This window comes from Cupressus sempervirens, chromosome 4 (assembly GCF_028749045.1).
Source record: "Cupressus sempervirens isolate cs-2001-9-10 chromosome 4, ASM2874904v1, whole genome shotgun sequence".
NCBI lineage: Eukaryota > Viridiplantae > Streptophyta > Pinopsida > Cupressales > Cupressaceae > Cupressus > Cupressus sempervirens.
Window position 1 is genome coordinate 444,535,311 of NC_143121.1, and position 22,688 is coordinate 444,557,998.

The 22,688-nt window shown below is 35.1% G+C and overlaps 1 protein-coding gene and 1 pseudogene across 1 annotated transcript; both read right to left on the bottom strand.

Moving 5' to 3' along the window:
* Positions 1 to 6,313: 6,313 nt before the first annotated feature.
* On the bottom strand, positions 6,314 to 9,427 carry LOC149561911 (putative disease resistance protein RGA3). Its single transcript, XM_089825425.1, has one exon. The coding sequence runs from the start codon at positions 9,220 to 9,222 to the stop codon at positions 6,481 to 6,483; it is 2,742 nt and encodes a 913-aa protein (XP_089681551.1). The 5' UTR covers positions 9,223 to 9,427; the 3' UTR covers positions 6,314 to 6,480.
* Positions 9,260 to 22,688, bottom strand: part of LOC149561912 (shewanella-like protein phosphatase 2) — a 62,233-nt pseudogene continuing 48,804 nt past the window's right edge.

A 22,688-nucleotide genomic window follows, 5' to 3' on the forward strand; every position in this document is an offset into this window, starting at 1 on the left:
AAATACACATCAAGTTAGTTAAAAATTACTTTATTTGATTGAATAGATTCTACTATTATGATAGAAACCCAAAAACCAAAAACTAGTGTTTATAGCCTATCAAAACAATTCACATACATCAGCTTCCAAATAGGAATGGCAATGCTCAACTTAAACCAGCAAGTTTTTGGTATAAACTACTCATAGTTTTAAGTCCTTGTGCATCTAGAGAGATTTGATCGAAGCACGCAAAAAATAACTTATATTTTAATTGCATCAATTTGCAAAATATTGAACTCTAAAATTTGTCTTAGAGAAAGATTCACTTTTCCATAATCAATGATGAATCCAAACAAGAAACACAATCCCCGTCTTTCTTCAACCACACATTATTCTTCTTGCAATATAGTATTTTTTTTTTGGTATGCATTCTTTTGTCTTTGTTTCCTCTATTTTCCTCTTCCCACACACTTATTAGTCCATAGGCACTGAGTTATTTTCCCTCTTACTACACCTTTCTTAGCTATTTTCTTATAGCTTCCCTAATTTCCAATGCACTTCCATCTTTTATTAAACTGAATGCACTTCCCCCTTTTTAAAAAAAAATATTCCATTCAACTTCCCTAAGGCGACTCAACTTCTACTTGATGTGTATTGTCATGTTCAGAATTGGAGTTGAATGGTCTTCTTGGAATGCATCAATTTATAATTGATTTAATACTTTAGTTACTTTTATCGACTTTCATTCTTGGCATAAGTGGTGATGAAAAACGATTTACATGCTTGTCTTTGCTTCCACATTAGATGTGCATGTGTACCAGATCAACTGCAATTAAAATCTCTTTTTTGTTGTATGTGCATACTCATTTTCAAAGCCTCACGTCGACACACATAGAGAAAATACCTACAAAGGTTTTTTAATTCGAATTCATTTTTTTAAACTATCAAAAGCTTTTAATCAACATTTGAAATCATGCTTTGTAGTCTACAATTAAAACAAATTTAATTCTCATCTAATTTGTTCAAACATTTGTGTGATGAGCAAGCAACCTTGAGAGTGAGATTTGAATGTGCCAAACCTAGCACCATCTATCCACATGCAAGTCTAGCTCACCACCAATGGTCCTACTTATTGAATTAATTTGTTTTTCTCCCATCTTGTAGCTCATATTTGCAAAACCTTACTTCTAATTTTCCTTATTTTAAAAGGTGCTAGCTCAATGGTCGAGCACTTGCATTAAAGCAGGGGATGGTGGTTCAAATCCATCGTGCCTTGAATGAATGAATTATATTTTAGTTTATATTAAATAAAATGATTTTATTATTTTGTTATTGTGTACCATCTCTTGTCTAATCATCTTAAGAAAGATAATAAGTGAGATTAAAAACATAATCGTTTCTATAAAGATTTAATTGTGTCATGCCACATTTCTACGAGATGAAAACACAACCAATAATTTTTTTTTTCTTTTTTGATGAAGAGAGTGATGGTAAGAACACAACTAATCCTTGAACCAAGAGGGAATGAGGAATGTTAGTAGTACAAAGTTGTTCACCCGGAAATGGATCTGGAGATCCTCTTGCAGTGGTTACCTAAACTAAGTTCAAAACTATGCAGGGTGAAATGGTTGTGAGCTCTCACCCTTTTTGTACCGTATCTGAACATCTCAAATACATAGGTAGTTTCCAATTTTTGTTATTGAAAGTTCCAAAGTTATAACAAGAAGATGCTATATCAATTTTACCATTTAATTTTCTATTTTATTATTATTATTTTCTTAAATTTTATCTTTCTTTATTGCCACTATTATTATTATTCAATTTCTATTATAATTATTATTTGACATACACCCCCTCAAACATCTAAGGTTAATTTATAACATAATCAAATTATCTTTAAAATAATATACATATTGAAATTAACCCCAAAATTTAATGAATAACTTTATTTAAATTCCTCCTACTTCTCACTTGCTATCCTAATTACCATAAGGTAACACTTAAGACAACATTAACATCCCAAACAACATTATCCATTTCAAATTCACATTTAAAATAACTAAACTAGGCCCAAATTTCATCCTTATATATATATATATATATATATATATATAAAATTTATAAACTTCAAATAAAACATTATTCATAATCTCCAAATAAAACAATCTTTATTAAACTCTTCATTTGTACATTGGATGCTTCTAAATTTCACGTTTTAAACCCCTTGCTGCCACGTGCTTGCTATGTATTCCTAGGTGTGAGTGGGAGGAGGGTTTAGTTATTCTTAATTTCGCCATGCCTAGGGCTAGGTGCCTAGGAGGGAGAAGGGCATGTTTTGAATAAAGGAAGTATGTTAAAGTCTTTGTCTTGTTTAAACATTAAACTCTTCACCTACCTTCCTGCATGGTCGTCTATCCTTGTTTTGCTGCTCACGTGGTTTTGCATCGACTTGGTGGTATAAGGAAGGAAGAACTCCACTTGACAGCCCATCAACCACATTTAATGGGATTTGCAAGATGCGAGGTGCCTAGAATATGATGGAGTCTTTACTAAGGCTTGAGGACAATTTGATTTAGTTGACTTGTGTAGTATAACATATATATCCTTTCACCATTCTACCTAGGGAAGTGCGTAGGGATGTGACCGCCCCTAATTTAAACTTTATTGATTTCTTTTGTGTCTTTTTAAACTATAACCTGTCATTCCATAAATGCCCTAGTCGCCCATATGGAAAGGGTACTTGATTAATATAATATATTTATATTATTTTTTTTCACTTCTTAATGCGACTAATACTTGTAAACTATATTTGATGATATAATGATAGCTAGTATTGATTCTATTTATTTATTATTTAATGTCTGTAATTTGGGAAACTTTAATTGTTTGTTTTACATACATTTTCTAGAGAGTCTTATGCACCTACATCACTTCTTTAAGCTTCACTAATTAGACTAATTCTTTCCATACAATTTCTATGGTCATTTAAAATGCATTAAAGATGAACTACTATATCATTATGAGCTACAATTTCCTTTTCAAATAAGCAACTATAACATTTAACAACTATCAATTCTCTATCTAATTCTAATTGCAAGAAAACACTAATATGAAACTCTATGAAATCCTCACAAGTAAAATTTCATAACTTTCCTATTTAGTAAATTTCTAATGACATCCGATTTCATATTTTAAGCTATCATCCAAATCTATTGTTATCAAATGCACATTTTACAATAAGTTTAAATTCAATACTGATCATTCAACAACTGAACAATTTTCCTAGAACTTGAGAAATTAGAGGTGTCAAATGTTTATGTTCAGTTTTTTTTTTTTCAAGGCATAACAAGATAGAAAACTTGCAAACAAGGGATCTCACAATTACACTTTTTAGCAATTACATGGAACCAATAGCAACACTCTACAACATGATGAATTCTCATAATAAAGTGGAGTTCCTTTCTCCATTTCAACACAACAATAAAGGTCTTCTTCTATGCAAAAAAAGAATTTCATGACCATCAACTTCCAAACTCTTCAAGTGAATACCTGCAACAAAGAAGAGAGACAAAATGGAACCATGGAGGCTCACCTCCCAACCTAGGCCTCAAGGAGACCACTCACCGAGCTTGGAGAAACAAGGCATAGACGGTTGCATTCTACACATTCACATGCCATGCATGTACACAACAATAAGACAAGATTTAGCACAAGACATCACAACACTTCCCATTAAAAGGTTTTGCACAAAGATTCAACAAATGAATCAAGAATAGGGTGAAGGTGCGCTCTCACCATGAGGAGGATTTACATAGCTTTCATTCACAAAATACACATCTTTTCAATATCAAAATGCCCTTTCGGGGCAACCAACATCTTCCCTTCTACATACCTCCTTATACCTCCCAAGATGCAAGTGAGCAAGATAATTCACATACCATAGAACGTATACAACCATATCCACACAAGGGAGAATTTCTCAACTACATGTGTGAGCCCAACTAACCCCTTCACCCAAGCATCTCTTCCCTCCCAAGGATGAGTGATGCCTCACACCCAATTCACAAAACACATAACATGAAACAAGCAAAATCAAAGAAAGACTCACACAACACTACTCACATGCAACACACAACAAAGATCTTTTATTCAAAAACACACCACAATACACTAAAATCTCATCATGAAATGAAGAACACCATTTCTAGTCTACATGCAAAATGAAGAACTTCATGGACCATGGTACCAACCTTTCTCCAAGCAAGGCAATGAATAATTGTAGTAGAGCTCCCTCCTCTTCAAACCCTAATAGTCTCTAAAGATATAAAGTGGCCAAGTGAGTTTCCCATTTAGCCATGCCTCTATCTATATCCTTCTCATTTTCGAATTCAATGAAGAATGTCATTTTCATGGGGTCTCCTAGGTCCACTAGACACCATAGAGGTCATTAATAGCTCCCTAACCTATAGTACTAACATGGGTAGGGTTAATTTTAATCACAACTTACCTTAAAGTTACTTTATGACCCTCCCAAAGCTAGGTAATTCAAATTTCAAATTCCCCAAGGTGATAACCTTGTCCTTTTACTAACTAAGGCAATAATCAAATTCCTCAATTGAGGCATTTAACACGGAATAAGGTGGCCGCATGATCCATTGACGAATAACATGTCACTTCACATAACAAGCGCAAGTGTCAAGTGACACACACAAAATGCACTAAAACGTCACATATGACACGTTCAAAATCTACACATGAAAAACATACCACACACATACATCTCACGTTTACAAAATAAGCACATCACAACGAGGTTTATGAATCTTACAAAGATTCACCTTGGCCAAGTCATTTAAACATGTGTCTATACCTTGTTTCCCTGTTAAGTTTCCATGGTTCCTCTTCTTGCACATCAAACTCGAGCATCAGTAGTCCAAGGAATCAAATAAGCATACATAATGTAAATGTAAATAACCATAATATCCATATTAACATAATTCAAATTAAATATCCTTTCTTAAACCTTCAATTTATTCCACTCGAAATGTTAAGATATCAAAATTGTATATCATAAGCATCATAATCAAATTACTATTCAGCCTCATACTGAAAATCTTCAGAAAAAATTAACATTTTGCATTACATCAAAATCTAATAATATCATGTCATAAAACTGCATCCACATATATTCAAACATTTCCTATACAATAACAGGTTCCTTGTGTGTATAACCATGTAAGACACTACTATAGTATCAAATCCATAGATAAAGAAAATCCACTATCCATCTAAATCTGTCAAAATATCAAGGTCTCAAATATCAAAATATAAATAAAACATCCAGGCTATAACGGGTCAGGGTGAGGCCTCACAAATTGTCTTTAAGAGACAATAACAATTTTGTTCTTTATTTAAAATTGTCTTTAAGAGACAATAATAGTGTTGTGCTTTATTGTCTTTATAAGACAATAATTTATGACAATAGTTTAAGACACTCGCTTACAGACAATATGTAAGACAATACAAAACTTTTTTTCCATCTCAAATTGTGACAATTCACTTTAAAATTGTCTCCAATAGTGTCTTGAAACCCCCCTTCATGTTGTAGTGACATATTCTTTTTATTTTCTTTTTTGAATCTATTTTCTATGTGTGTTTGTTTAATTTATTCTACATGATCATTTAGGAATCATACCATTTGAAAATCTTAAACTATTTTCATATATTTTATCTAAAAATCTAGATTTTTCACTATAGAATTCTATGGTATTTCTCATTTAAATAGAATTGGTTCAATAGACAATTTTTTATATAAAGGAAATGTTGTCAATATTTAAAGAGCTTATTATAATCTAGCATTTGATTCACTTAATTTTATAATAGATACACTTCTAGAAGCATCAATTATGTGTATTAAAGTAGGATAACCATGTATGATATTTAGACATGATACATCTATATTGGAAAGGAAATTTTGTATTGGATAGAGAAGTTTATCCTCCTCCAAGATCCAAAGAACCTCTCGTTATTTCGCATAAAGGCATTAATGAGCAAATTAATTTTGAAAGAAAGAAGGATGTAAAGACAAATGTACGAGTTATACATAAACTAGAGTTTTTTAAGAGTGTAATGGTACATCGAATGACAAATATTTGTATGTGACCACAAGTAAAAAGACAAAATAGACCAAAGAGTCAATTCCTTATTTTGGAGTAAACAAAATTATATTATACAATTTAAATATAAACCTAGATTGAAATAAAATTAATTTATTATCTCGTAATAATTTTCTTTCTAAAAATAATCGTGTAATAGTTACATGAGTATTGATGGATTTCATTTCATGCTAATATTCTTCAATTTCCTTAATAAAGCTTTGCTTGTTTACAGGACTTGAACACAGATTGTAGGAACAAATTCAGACTGAAATTGGAATATGAGTATCCAAAGTGAGGATTTGTTAATTCCACCCGAAGAGGTGAAATTAGATTTGGAATTAAATCAGTTTTTATTTCGACTTATTCCACTCAGCAAAACCCAAATTAACAAAATCAACATCCCACTAATTCCAGATATAAAACAAATATAATATTTGCTAATACTAGCAGCCAAACGAACCCTAAAATTATCCTTTACCTCAGTAATTCCTGAATTAGAAATATTTACCATCTCAAATTTGTTCAATCGTTCCAATTGCTCTTTACCATTTAGACTGAACTTCTCTAGGCATTCCATCGCCCCCTCCTCCAATTCTGGAAACTCTTCTAATTCAGTGAAGTCATATATTGTGAGAAAGCGGAGCTGTGGAAACCCTCCCGCATTTCCAAACGCTCTTGGCAATTCTCTGCACCTTTTGTTCCCCCACAACACCAAACTCACTAGATTGGGCAGTGTTTGCAACTCTGGATAATTACTACAATGACAGTCATACAAGTAGAGTTCCCTCAGATTTGCAAAAGAACATATCCAATCTGGCACTGCAAACCCCCCTAGTAAAAGAATTTCTAAATCTTTCATTTCTGCCATTTTCTCTGGAAGTTCTATTAATTCTGTCGTGCTCGTATTACCAATAAATAGACGACGCATCTTCACCGGCCACGCACGGATCCGTTCCAACTCCATTTCATGGTTAATATTTAACCACAGTTCTTGAAGCTGACTCATCTTGTTCAAATCCTCTGACTTGAGGAATTCGTCCTCTTCCACGGACAGATCCAAAAGCCTTGTTTGCAGTGCTCTCAAAGAGACCAGTTCCGATATTCCTTTTGGAATGCGACCTTCAACACCCCGGCACTGTAAATGCTCAAGACATTTAATTTCATTTATCCATACTGGTAATCTCTTACATGCAAGAGGCATAGCAAGAAACAAGAGACTTTGCAGATGTCTCACACACTCCGGTACCTCCTCAATGTTTGTACCATGCAAATTCAAGACTTTGAGGAGTTTCATCTTTCCAACGCTTTCAGGCAATGCACAGATGCTTGTTTTGCTCAAATCGAGAACGCGCAGTCCTCTCATAGCGGTAAACAAGTTTGATGGAATGCTTCTAATCCCCCGATTCTGAGACAATGAGAGCGTGCGGAGACAAACAGGACGAGTCTCTGAGATGTTCTTGTCATTTATATCTTTCTTCCCTAGTAGAATCCGACACCAGCCAGCATTTCCATGTTTGGAGACTTCCTCAATAGAAAAAACACTTCTGTTTTCTCTGGATACCTGTATGGCCAAATCAAGCAATAGATCGTGAACTCTACAGTATTTTGTTAAAATAAATTTTAAATCTTGTTCTTCTTCAAATAGTTGAAGAAGACAGAGATTGGCAAGTTGATAAAAACAGTCCCATGCTGCATTATACTGGCCCTCTCCTGCTGGAATAAACCCTTCCCCAATCCACAAATTTATCAGGTACTCGGGATGTATCTTCGCATCTTCTGGAAAGAAGGAAAGGTAAGCAAAACAGGCTTTAAGAATTCCAGGCAAGGAATCATAACTGAGCCTCAGAATAGGCATTATGGTATCGGCCATGGCAGTCCCAGCTCGCACCCCTTGCAGCTGGTGGAGCTTGGACTCCCAGTCCCTTGGCATTCTGGTCTTTGCCAGAGATGCGGCTATTATTTTGATGGCCAGTGGCAGATTTCCGCATTGCTTCACAATCATACGACCTACTTCTTCCAGACGTTTCTCTGGCCCTCTTTTGATCATCTGAGGTCCATCGAACGCATAAACACAGAAAAGCCTCCAACAGTCTTCATCAGACAGACATTGCATCTCATAAGTTTGAGCATTCAAATTTGCGCAAACCACCTTACTTCTCGTGGTCACCACAATTTTACATGAGCTACTCTTTGCGGTTGAGAGGCCAAGTCTAACTAAAAAATCATCTTCTCTGGCAGCCCTCCACACATCATCCAACACCACTAGACACCTTTTTCTTTGAACCCTTTCATGAATTAACTGAGCTAATACCTGCTCACTTAGTTCACTATCCTTAATTTCCTCATGTAAAGCTTTATCTAGTTGGAAGACTAAATCTTTCTGCAATTGAGAAACAGAGTAAGACTGAGAAACTGAAAGCCATATAGATTTCTCGTACCTTTCTCTAATGTTGCTGTGGTTGTAGACAAGCTGAAGAAGATGGGTCTTTCCCATCCCGCCCATGCCAACCACTGCAATAACTGGAGAGGCACTATTCTCCAGCAATCTGAGAAGGTCATCAACTTTTGAGTCTATTCCCACTGTGTTTGAATCGCTGCCGCTAGGCAGAACGCTAGATCTCTTCCGATCTAACCTTTGGGATGACGTACTGGATGATGCTAATTCATTTGCAGCACAAACGTCGTGCAATCGCTTCAGCTCGCTGCCCTCTTCAATAACAGATCTGATGCGATCCTTGATGCGCTTTATTCTCCGCCCCATTTGATACCGATAAATCCATTGAATCCAACTATTTCCATAGAGAGAATCCACAGCACATTCCTCCGCAATGTCCTCCGCAAGCAAGCAAATAACTCGAATTTCTTCCAGCCATTCTCTAACATCCTCGCTTTGTCGAGACTGTTGATCAGCATATTTCAGAAAACCACTCACATATATGAGTTCCCTCTTTAACCATCTGAAATCTTCTCTGAAGTGCAACACCAGGTTTGCCTCCTCAGCCAGTTTCCGAACAGCGATCCCAAGGACAATCTCACAAACTTTTACTACTTCTCCTACAAGGGCTTTTTCAACTACAGAGGGCATCTTACAAAGATGAGGTTCAATGGGCAAAATTCCTCTCTCAACTTTCTGTGCACAGAAACCGAGTCCCAAAAGGACTTGAGAAAATACAATTACTAAGCACTCCTAAGATACAAAACTTGATAGAATATGCTTCGACTCGGTGGGCATTTATTGCCGGTGCAGCATCTTCTTCTCGGGCACGCTGTGGAAAATGCCGTCCATGAGAAGTTTCCATTCGCACTTCACTTGGAACGGCGCGCGAAGTTTTCAAATAAGGCGGCGTTTTAGCGGTCAAAATAGTGGAACCTGTCAAAAGACAGATATGATATAGCAACCTTTTTTATCGCTACGAAATTGACGAGAAAGAGATATGACCACCGAGGACACATGTACAGCCACAACACGCTGAGTCAAACTACCAGTTGAGGTGGGACCCACTGCCAACTATATTCAACCATTTTCCCATTTCCTAGTCGATGCCACCATGCTTTCTTGGGGCGTTTCGTCAACATTTCCTGCTCACCTACCTTATATTTCCGCAACAATGTCAAGTCATCGTTAAAGGTGAAAGCATTGTTGATTAGGACTCACGAGACTAAATATTTCTTGTTCAAGAAGAAAAGGATAATCTTATAATTAAAGAGTGTGGCATTTACTTTGTGATATTGTTTAAGTTAATAATTTTAAAGTCTTATCTTAAAGTTGGAAAGTTTTTTAAAAGTTTATTAGGGATTAACTTTTATTTACATTATAAAGGATAACATTGGGACTGCACTATGAGGTTAGGATTGTGCTTTGGACTTGTTCTTTCGTTTAGACAATTAAAACTAGCACTTGTACTTGATAGGTCTAAGGGTTAGTCAATTATTAAGACCATATTCTTTAAGTTTAATACAAAATTAATTTTATAAAAGTCTATAACTAGGGCAATGAAGACATTGAAGCGTAAGAGAATAAGTCAAACAATGTGTACCAATAAAAGGGCTTGTTTAGAGAGAAGACGACTTCCTCCATTGCCCACTTTGCATAATCCAATCTCCGCAACCTCAACACTCGCACACTAAGCCTCCGGCAACCACAATATGTGATACCATTAATCCCACATAGTGGATCTACTATGAAACAACTCACATGTCATGAAACAGAGTCACTCTATTTTCCATTGCACTTTGTGGTTTTTTTCACATCTTGTGAATTGGGTAGGGTAATAATCCAAGATAGGTGTAAAAAAGAGGAAATAAAGTGAGATTACAACCAAGTGGATATGTAGAAAATTGCACCCAATTTCCATGTCATTTCATATCCCCTTTGTTTATCCATATAAATAATTGTATAAATCAATTTCAACATCCTAGTTAACCGTGTTTATAACTACTACTTTATGAGAGCCACAAAGGTCTTCAACAAAGTGTGGGCTTGTTGGAGTAACATTACTATCTGTTTACACACAAGTTAAAATCATTTGCCAAATACATAACTTCTATAATATACTGGATGCATACAGAAAATTACGAGAATTTGTTCAAAAAGTTTTTTAAAGAAATAACTAGTTAAAAGGAAGTTTGCTTAACAGTCTGGTTGCCTTCTTACTATGTAGAAAGACTGACTTAAATTGAGCTAATGAATCAGACAAAATGTTCTCAGTATTTTGTTGGTTTGTGGAAATTTGTATTCGCAACAACTATTAATATTTGTAACTTTATTATCCATCTCTTTGAGCTAATCAATAGTCCATGAGAAAATTTAAAAAATTAGAATTTAGCCAAATAAATAAATGCACACGAAATAATTATTCACTGTTAAGGGCTACATCTATAGGAAAAGCAGGGAAATCTTTGTTCTAAGTTTCACACTCAATTATAGCAGCATACATATAGATATATATATTATGAATCCACTTTAACTAAAAAGATGCAATTGATCCAAAACATTGATGCTAAAAAATCTTACATAATCAAAATTCCAGACTAACTATATATATAAAAAGATGCAAGCTGGAGTCTTAGGATAAATAAAGAGACAAGTAATCATTTGTGAATGTCTATGAAAACATTTGTTTCAATCTAAGCATTTCTAGTTGTCACTACAACATTTGGGGTCAATTTGTGATGGCAGTGTAATTTGTGGGTGAATTTTTTTTTTTTTGCAATTGTCCCCGACGTCATCACAATATTGACATTGTCATCATAATTGCGATGCCCCCATGAGTATAAATTTTAAAAAAAAGAAAATATGACATAAATCATTCCCCATTTGTTTTGTTTGTGGAGAGATGAGCGCGAAAGAGGGTGGAGAACTTTGAATGTTGTCGTGCCCTTATGATTGGTGCATTTATTTGTCACACCCTTGTGATCTCTTGATTTTGTTGCTGTGCCCTTTCTCTATGATTTCGTTTCCATGTTGTGCCCTTTTGATCTATGTGCCCTTGCTCTGTGGTTTTCTTCAAGGGCTATGTACATGTTCTTTTCTTTTCCTTCTAAACATGTATCTCTTTATATTTCCTTCCAAACGTGTATATCTTTATATATACAAAGAGATCTTTTTAAAGGTTCTTATTACATCTTAGCACAACAAAAAATTGATCCAGCTGCATAAATATTCCAGAATCCAAATAATAAAATAATAAAACTCACTCAACCTACGCTAAGTGACTTACCTCAAGATCCTATACAAAAATAATGCAGACTAGGAAAAATGGGCCAAGTTGAAAAGAAATTTTACAAAAACATATCATAGCAGATATTTTTAGAAAGAAACAAGCCATAACCCAGTTAAATGACTCTAGTTTCTGATTAGCTGGGTTGATTACAAATTCTTGTAGAACTATCATCAGATTAGGTACAATAAAATAAACAATCAGTTATTCCTAGCTAGCAAGGTCAAATACAGTTTTCCAAGGTGATCAAATTGCATATGCACATGCATCAATTGCATGCAACGCATGAAGTGCATTCCCCAATTTATAACAAATGGTTGGATATAAAGGCTACATATACTGGCCCAACAATGGTAGCCAAGGATGTAACCATGCATGTATTGGCACACTCTCCTTGCGATGATCCCAAGTATCTACTATTGTTGTTAATTTGGGCATCACTATATCATCTAGAGTGATAAGAAGTACTGAAGTTGGAAGTAACTTATCCCATGTCTCCAGAAAATGTAAGCACAAGTTCAGGGTCCCTTGGCTTCTAGGAATTTGTTGCAATTATTCTCACTGCTAGAAGAATAACTTCAGTGAAGAGTTGAGTGTAAGGAGTTGAAGAAGCAAGTTTTGCCTCTGTGTAAATGTCATAATCATGGGGCTCATTCCCTTGCAGAAGCCTCTGCCACAATGATATTACCTCTAAACCATGCAAAGGATTTTGAAGTGCTTCCCAACCTTGAAACACTCTCATAAGAAATAGATACTTGGGATCATCGTAGGGAGATTGTGCTAATACTTGAAACAATCTTATAAGCAAATGCAGATGCAATACATGACAAATTGCACAACTTTTATTCCTCCTAATATTTGGATTGTAAATTCTCAAAGACACTTGCAAGTGATTCCAATGTCATAGTACCTACCACTACATTGTCCTAGATTCTATCAAGTGGCTCCCATAATATCCTCTATATTGTCTAGTTATTGTTTCTATTGTGTAGTCTATTTCTAAAGTTTCTCCTTCTCCTTCTAGTATATTTCCATAGACTCTCTCTCGTGCCTTAAATTTTGATTATCAAACTTCTAAATATCTACCTCTACCATATCTAAAATCAACTTCACATTGTGTTGTAACTTTGGCATAGGAGTTTGATCATCGATAGTTTTCATTTCAGCATTCAAGTTTTCAAGATTGGTCAACACCCTCACTTGCAGACCTCTCATGTCAAAAACTTTTTGTATTGTTTTGAAAAACACCATGTTCTTGCTTCTGAGCTAATAGTTCTTCAGGTGCATTTTCTTGTAAAACATTATTTTTGTTGAACAATTGCAAACTCTTCAAAAGTGCATTGTTATTTTCATGTATGTATGTATGTATGTATGTATTTATGTATATACATATATATACATGTGTATATATGCATACATACACACACATATATGTGTGTCTATGTATGTATGTATGTATATATAGAGAGATCTTGTGGACTACAGATTATGGATCATAAACAAAAAAAAATGACATTAATAATTCCCCATTTATTTTGATTGATTGTGGAGAGCTGCGCGTGAAAGTGGGTGGAGAGCTCTGAACATTGGTAGAGATCAGTGGAGATCTAAGATTTCATTATTGTTCCCTTGTGATCACTGCATTTCATTGGTGTGCCCTTGTGATCTCTGCATTTCGTTGTCATGCCCTTGTGATCTTCGTGCCCTTGCTCTATGCTTTTTTTGTCGTGTCATGCCCTTATGATCTCCGTGCCTTTTCTTTGTGATTTTATTCAAGGGGAGAAGATATACCTATGTAAATATTGTTTTTTTTTCCTTCTAAACATGTATCTCTTTATATTTTCCTCAATAGGTGAATAGAGAAGCTTCTCTTTGTGTATATGTATGTATATACATACATACATACATACACACACACATATGTGAGTGTCTATGTATGTATGTATGTATATATAGAGAAGCTTCTCTTTATGTATATATATGTGTATATATACATATACACACACACACATGTGTGTGTCAATGTATGTGTGTATGTATATATAGAGATATTTTCTAAGGTGCTTATTACATCTTAGCACAACAAAAAAAAAAATCTAGTTGCATGCATATTCTAGAATCCAAATAATAAAACAATAAAACTCATGCAACTCGTGCTAAGTGACTTACCTCAAAATCTTGTACACAAATAATGTAGACCAGGAAAAATGGGTAGAGTTCACAAGAAATTTTACAAAACAATATCATAGCAGATATTTTTAGAAAGAAAGAAGCCATAACCCAGTTAAATTGGTCTAGTGCTAATTAGCTAGGTTGATTACAAATTCCTATAGAACTATAATTAGATTAGGTACAATAAAATGAACAATCAACTATTCCTTGTTAGCGAGATCAAATACAATTTTCCAAGGTGATAAAATTGCATATGAAGATGCATCACTTGCATGCTAGGCATGAAGCACATTCCCCAACATATAATGATGGATTGGATATAAAGGCTCCATAGTGATGCAGAGGTAAGGGTGGTGGGGGTCAAAACTAATTTAATCCCACTTTAACCTATAAGGGAAGTGCAAGGTTCCCCAAACCCTCTACAAAGTGAAAAGTACACAAACAACTCCAACACCTCCTCAATGATTAGGATGGGTATCTTAGGCCAAATCAAGGTGGATTCAAAAGGTTTAAACTATTTTTTGGTCCTCAAGTAACATCCAACACCCAAAAGAGTAAGAGGACCATCATTATCAAAGTGCCGACAAGCAAAGAGAAGGAGGCCATAGTGTTAGGGAATTAGAAAAGGAAAACCCCAAATGACAACAAGGACAAACGAGGGGAGGAGAGTGAGAAGGTGGAAGGGGACCCCATTGATAGGGAGGGACTTGAACAAGGGTATGAGGACTTTGGCACTAGTACCTACAGATGCTCGATCATGGGGAAGGATAGGAAGGTGGTGTGGAGGAACTTTGACTCTGCTTCGGCCAATATGGGCATTAAATGGGAGCTATTTAGAACTCAGGTCAAAGAAAATGAGGAGGGCAGAATCCAGCTAGAGGAGTTGATCGATCCTACTCTGGTCATCCTCAATGACATTACTAAGGAGAACCTAGACATGGATGTCCTTAACAATGCGAAGAACAGTGTGGTGGACAACTTCCATACCACTAAGTGAATTTTCCATGATATCCTTGACCTCAAACAGAAAATGAGCACTTTGGAAAGGGATACCTATAGCTTAAAGAATAGGGTTAATAGGATGAACAAATCATGGACAGAAGAGTGGAGGAAGTCAACAAAAAAACTCATGTGATGGACAAGAAAATGAAACGTCTAGTTGAGAAGAGCTCTAGCATCCTCAAGGACAATGAGAACATCAAGAAGTTCATCTACTATGCGGACGATCAGAGCATCAGAAAGGAGTAGGACCCTGACACCCACAACTTAAAGGACATGACTTTGGATGAAGCTGTAAGGAAGCGAACTAGATCCAGCACTAGGAAAAACAATACCTTGGCCCCAAATTAGGAGCTCTCTGAGATGGAGGAGGCAACAAGCAAGTTGTCGGAGTTGGAGATCAATGCAGCTGAAATGCTGAGAGACATTGTCTGAGCACCCTCACCATTTTTGGACTGCCCTAGTTTTTGGGCGTCTCTCCTTGGCTTTATTTCTATTTGTATCTTTGTTTAGGGAGATGTTCTTTCTTTTTTCTTTCGAGCTCTATTTGTAGCCTTTTGCACTCTATGGTAGACTGATCTTTTTATGTTCAAGTTTCAGGGCCCTTTTAAAGCCTATTTTCCTTAGTAGAAAACATCCAACACCCAAATCCCTCAAACTATCCTAGAGGCCTAATTGATTTCCTAGTAGCCCTGCAACGACACAAAAGTGAACTTTCCTCTCAAAATTTCCAAAACACTCCCCAAAAATATGGTGGGTTCAGATACCCATTAAGCCATAATACAATATAACATAAGGGTTTCATGTGTTCCTTTGGATCATATCCCATTGTTACCATACTGTGGCTGGAAAATGCATGAAAATAGGGCAATTTAAAGAAGCAACTAAAAGTTTCTTTTATTCCCAAAACCCCAAACTCTGGACAGTCTCTCCTTATGTTGTAAATGTTCTAAATCTAAAAGTAATTAGTCCCAAAACTTCTGTAATCCAAAAACCCCCAGATCAGTCTCCTACAAACCCTCAAATGTAGGGTTTTCCAAATCTCTTTCTTCCAAGGACATTCAGACTCAGTTGAAGGTTATTTCACCTTGTCTCCAACATACCAAAGAACTTCCAATCATTAAAAACTAACCTCTAATGGATAAAAATCCTGTTGCTTCTCCATAGCCATGAATTTAGTGCCCTTTACTTCACAAACTCCAATGGTGATCACCAATCCTTAGAAATTCCTTTCAAAACATTGTTAGATATGATTTGTACATACTATTACAAGATCATTCCATGATAATTAGACTCCTACATTCATGGAATGATCAACATGTCAAGTAGAAACTCAAACTTGTTAATGAAAACAATTAAAGCCTTAAAGCAACGACAACAAACTTGAAAGGAATGAACTTCACAAATCTCACTGCATTAGGAATTGATCAAAAAATATGAAAAAAGGCTTATGAGATCATAAGAATTAAAAAAATCAATGATAGTCAAGCCACAATGCACCAAATTCTTGAAAAATGAAGTTTTTATTAGCTCTCTTTACATAGTCCATAGAATTGGTCAATCCCAACACTGCTCTGTCCATGCAATGTCTCAAACTTAACTTAATAGCATCCCTTACAATTATGCCAACCAATTTGGATTAGTGTCAATGCCTAGCTATGCCTAAAACTCATTAAATCTAATTTCCCCCCAAATTGGAACTAACTGTTGGGATTAAGATATTTGAATTTCCCAACTTATAATTTATTGAATAAAACAACTAATTAACCCACTAAACTTGCATTTTAGGTCCTCAAGAAAAATTTAACCAATCTTAAACCTTTATAAGACTCCTAAGGACCCAATTAACTCCTATATTCCATTATGCCCATATTTCATTATCAAAGAACTTAAGGTCCTTAACATGCCCTTTAGGATTCATTACATTTTTATCATCTTTAAAGCCTTCTAAGGCCATGATTGGCTTCAACACATGCCAATTTATTATTTTACGCTCATCCTTTCCTTTGATCCATCTTATTTAGGGATATTTGCATGTCCTGATGCTCCTACATCACATATGTTGGCCCAAAAATGGAAGTTAAGGATGTAACCATGCATGTATTGGCATAGTCTCTCTACGAGGATCCCAAGTATCTATTGTTGCTATTAATTTGGGCACTATATGATCTAGACTATTATGAAGTGTTGAAGCCGGTAGTAACTTCTCCCACATATCCAAAAAATATAGCATAGGTTCAGGGTCCCTTGGCTCCCAGGAATTTGTAGCAGATATTCTCACTTCTGGAAGACTAGCATTAGTGAAGAGTTGAGTGTAAGGAGATGAAGAAGCAAATTCTTCTTATGTATAAATGCCATAATCACAAGGCTCATTCCCTTGAACAAGCCTTTGCCACAATGAAATTACCTCTAAATCATGTAAAGGATGTTGAAGTGGTTCCCAACCTTGAAACGCTCTTATAAGCAATGACAAAGAAAATGTAGATACAATACATATATTACTATTATTTATGTATATGTATGTATGTATATACATATATATGTATATGTATATATATGTGTATATATACATACACATACACATATGTATTTGCCTATGTATGTATGTATGCATGTATATATATAGAGAGATCTTGGCACAATAGAAAAAATGATCTAGCTGCATACATATTCCATAATCCAAGTAATAAAACAATAAAACTTACTCAACCCATGTTAAATGACTTACCTCAAGATCCTACACAAAAATAAAGTAGACCAGGAAAAATAGGTAGAGTTCGCAAGAAATTTTACAAAAACATATCATAGCAGATATTTTAAGAAAAAAAAAAGCCATAACCCAGTTAAATTGGTCTAGTTGTTGATTAGTTGGGCTAATTACAAATTCTTGTAGAATTGTCATCAGATTAGGTACAATAAAATGAAAAATTATTTGTTCCCTACTAGCAAGATCAAATATAGTTTTCCAAGGTGATAAAACTGCATATGCATTTCATTGTTGTGCCCTTGTGATCTCTGTATATGTATGTATGTATGCATGCATGCATGCATATATGTGTGTATGTATATATATACATACATGTTGGGGGGGGGGGGGTGGGGGGGGGGGGAGGGGGGAGGATGAGCTTCCACCTTCACATGGTTGGCCCTGATTAGTACAAAATATTACACTATTCTCGAAACCAAGTGAACATTAATCTATAATCGCATGACAACTAACTGTGTGAACCTCTTGGTTTCAAGCAATGCAATAGGGGGCCATAGGTCAATATGCAATCTCAATTCATATGCATACGACATCAGGTGGAGCTAAAAAATGCAACAGGTTTTTATTTTTGTTAAAGGTCTCTAATTAGGTATTTTAAGTTATAGTCCATCGTGAACAATATAACTTTGACTCTTATAGGTAAGGCTAACATGTCCTTAGCATGCAAGAAAATAAAGACTTTCTATGTGTTGGCTTGCTGAGTACATTCTCTCAGCCATAATAGCTAGAGTTCTAATGTTCATGATGGTCTACAATTCTAAAAACTTAATAGACCTATGAAATATAAATGTAATCATGGTGCATTTTTTTAGCTCTTCCTATTGTCCATGCATATAGAATGCAGTTGCACATTCATTCTTGATTTAGAGTGTCAAAATCTTATTTTGGATGCAATGGAAAAATGACATGCACTAGAAGATGGAAAAATGATGTCACTTTTGTAGGTCTAGAACTTTTTTTGTACTTTCAAGATTGATCCTTAAATATTTTAGATGTTAATAGGGAATTTAGATGTTAGGGAGGGGATGGGACCAAATGAGCTTCCACCTTCACATGGTTGGCCCTTATTAGTAGAGAGTATTGATCTATTCTCAAAACAAAGTGAAGCTCAACATTGACCTATGATTGCATGACTGTTAGGATTAAACACAAACATAAATAACAATTACATGCATCTGTTAGTAAAATAGAGTACAAAGAGGGAGAAAATCTTTCTAGAGATCTGCTTAGCCTTGTAGACCATCTAACATTTGCTAGAGTGTGTGTTATTTGCTATTGTGGTTGTTGCACATCATAAGGAATTTTTAGAACATAATCTTTTGGAGTATCATCCAACACTACATAAGCATCTTCTTTCTTCTCATGTTGCTGCAATAGATCTTTGTGCAACACTTTCTCATTGAATATGACATACCTGCTTCTTACAATTTTATGATTTTCAAAATTCCAAAGCCTATAACCAAATTCATCAATGTCATATCCAACAAATACACATTTGTTTGACTTAGCTTCCAGCATGGTTCTATTTTCTGAATCTATATGTGCAAATGCTTCACAACAAAAGGTTTTGAGGAAAGAATAACCCACCTTCTTACCATCCATGCTTCCTCTGGAATACCACAACCAAAAGGAGTAGAGGGACCTCTATTAATCAAATATATAATAGTATTGACAACCTTCATCCACATGTTTAAGGGAAACCCAACATGTAACCTCATGCTCCTTGCATGCTCCATTATTGTCCTGTTCATGCATTCAACCACTCCATTTTGTTCTGGAGTCCTTGGAACATTTTTTTTTCTAAGAATACCATTAGTGGATAAGTAATCTTCAAATTCATGACTGTAATACTCACCACTATTATCAGATCTGGGACATTTTAATTTCTTACTAGTCTCATTTTCAACAAAGCATTTCCATTTCTTAAAAGTTTGAAATACATCAGATTTCTATCTAAGGAAATAAACCCATACTTTTCTAGTTGCATAATCAATAAGTTAGGATTAAACATGGATAGAAATAACAATTACATGAAAATATAACCAATATCAGAAAATAAGAAATGTAACATAATAATGAGAGCCACCAAGGGAAGATACTTGAGTTGGTCCCCATACATTTGTTTGCACAAGCTCTAATTTCTCATTTTTCTTTTCCTTCCCAATCTTCACAAAACTAACTCTCTTTTATTTTTCATACACACAACTTTAATAGAAATCCATATTGACACATTTTAGAATTTGGTAAAACTTTCTTTGAATGAATTAATTTCATACTTTTCTCACTCATGTGCCCAAGTTTGTTGTGCCATAGCGCTATATTAGAATCTACACTAGTTATTTATTCTCCCTACTTAACTGCAACAATTTTTCTTGAACATTCATTTTTCTCTGAAATAATTAAATTAGAAGGACCAATATGACCTATACAAAGATATAAGGTGCCTACTTTCTCACCTTTTCCTACTACAAGGGAACCTTTTGAAACCTTCTAATTTTTATCATTAAAAGTAACCATGCAACCCTCATCACCAAGTTTCTCTACTAAGATTAAATTCCTACTCAACCTTGAAACATGTCTTACCTCATGTAGTAGCCAATGATTCCCATTCTGCAACTTGATCTTCACTTTTCTCTTTCCAATAATCTGACAGGGTTCATTATCCTCCAAATAAACAAGCCCAACATCCCCTTGGACATAATCAATAAAATAAACTCTATGGGGTGTAGCATGAAATGAAACACCAGAATCTAAAACCCATGAATAATCAACACTTTCTAAAGACATAAGCAATGAATCCTCTTTGAATTTGTCACTTACCACATTTGCCTCATTGTTCCTTCTGGTTTATCTCCTTCATTGTTCTTTCAAGTCCAGCAACATTTCTTCTTATGCCCTGATTTTCCATAGTACTAAGAATCTCTCGGTCCTCTAGATTGACACCTCTCCCCCTTTGACTTTCCTCTTGATTTCCCATAATTTTCAGAATTATTTCCTCTCTCAATCATTCTGCCTCCGCTTTGTTGCTCAAAGTACTTCTTAATGTATATCCACCTAAGGTCTTCCTACAAGTTTTCTCACTCAAAATAACACCAATCACATCATCATATTTTAGGGTATTAGACCCAGAAATAGAATTACATAGCCATTACCAAGCCATTCCAACTTTTAGGCAAAGAACACAAAATCAAGAGAGCCCTAATTTCTTCATCAAAATTGATACTCATAGAAGAAAAATGAATAGTAACAATATTAAACTCATTTAAATGATTTTCAATAGATCCACCTTCTTCCATCTTCATATTAAATAAATGCTTCATGAGAAATACCTTATTTGAAGCAGAGGGCTTTTCTTACAATTTCACTAGGCTATCCATCAGATCTTCTGTCGTCTTCACTTTTGTAATGTTAAATGTCACCGATGGTGCCAAAGATAATCAAATACTTCCAAGTGCCTTCCTATCTAAAATATCTTAGTCCTCATTTGTCATAGTTCCCTAATTCTTCATTTTTTCTTCCAATGACTTCCATAAAGGGAAAATGCATAAAATTGTGGTGCCAAAAAGATGACACACAACTTAATTTTTTAAAATTCTAAAAGCACACAGGAACTATAGCAGGCACATGCTTAGGCTTGGGCTCCACAAGCATTAGGTTTGTGGAGCCCAAGCCCAAACACAGATGCACTATAGCATGTGTGCTCTTTTAAAACCTAAAACTTTTTATATATGGGATACACACCCTCAACCCATTCCATTTGATCTTATTTATTTTTGCTACTGCGTTCTTTCCCCTCAATAGCATGCGTGCAGTTTGTAGAAGTTGAAGAATTTTATCACTCTCCTCCTCAAAATGCCAGCTCATCACCAGAGATCAAGATTGTAATCATGCAATATGTTTTCTACACTTTTTTTTGCATTGTTTTTTAAAGTTTTGCTTCAAATTTGTTTATTTATTGAAAATGCAATTGGTTACTTATCAACAAATGTGAATAATCAACCACCAAATCCCCAACCTGATCAACACAATCAAAATGAAAATCCTCCACAAGATCAAAATGAACTTCTGCAACCTCCACCAATTCACAGACCTCCTCCTAACACCTAAGACAATATAATGAATGAAATAGAAAAAGGGAAAAATAAATTAGAAGCAATCATTGGTAGGTATAGATCTTGTAGGAATACTAATCCTATGAGAGTAAAATTGGCATCCTCTCTTGAGTCCATTATGAGCCATGTAGCTTCTGTTAGTGGTTAATTGCATATTTGGCATTTTAAGAGAGAAGAACAAAGAATATATTATGCAAATAAATTATCCTATAAAGTTGTAAGAAAAAAGGACATAGCGAAAGGTAGCATATGTTCATTGTTTAAAAAGCCTGGAGAACAAGAGACTGTTAAACATACAACTAAAAGGTTCGCCATCTATTGGTGCATACATGATGATATTAGAAATAACTTTTGGGATAGATGGTGGATGGTCTTTGATGCCCCTCCTTGCAATAATCATGAGGTTCCAATGTATTTCTTAAAGAAATTGTATTGTGAATTTTTCCTTCAGGAGATCTCCAATTATTTTGACATGTTAGATTCTCAAGGTAGAGGTGGGGGGTTTTCATTTGAGAGGCTGGGGGAACATCATGACCCTAATGTAGGTAGGGCATCTGTTGTCAAGCCATAGTGTGAGCATGTCATTATTCTTTCAGTTGTGAAGGAACATGTCAAGACCAGTACTCTAGGGACTATCAATGCTTTGATACATAGCCTCATTCATTATGCCAGTCCATTAGTTGAGAAGGAGCCTTCTTTTCATTGCGGTCACATGTGCACGTCATGTGGATCCTTATGTATGTTTGGTAGTCATGTTGGAGACAGTATGGATGATGGGCTA

What these genes read in the sequence shown, in the direction of transcription:
- LOC149561911 (XM_089825425.1), bottom strand. Translation starts at nt 9,222, where the DNA reads ATGCCCTCTGTAGTTGAAAAAGCCCTTGTAGGAGAAGTAGTAAAAGTT.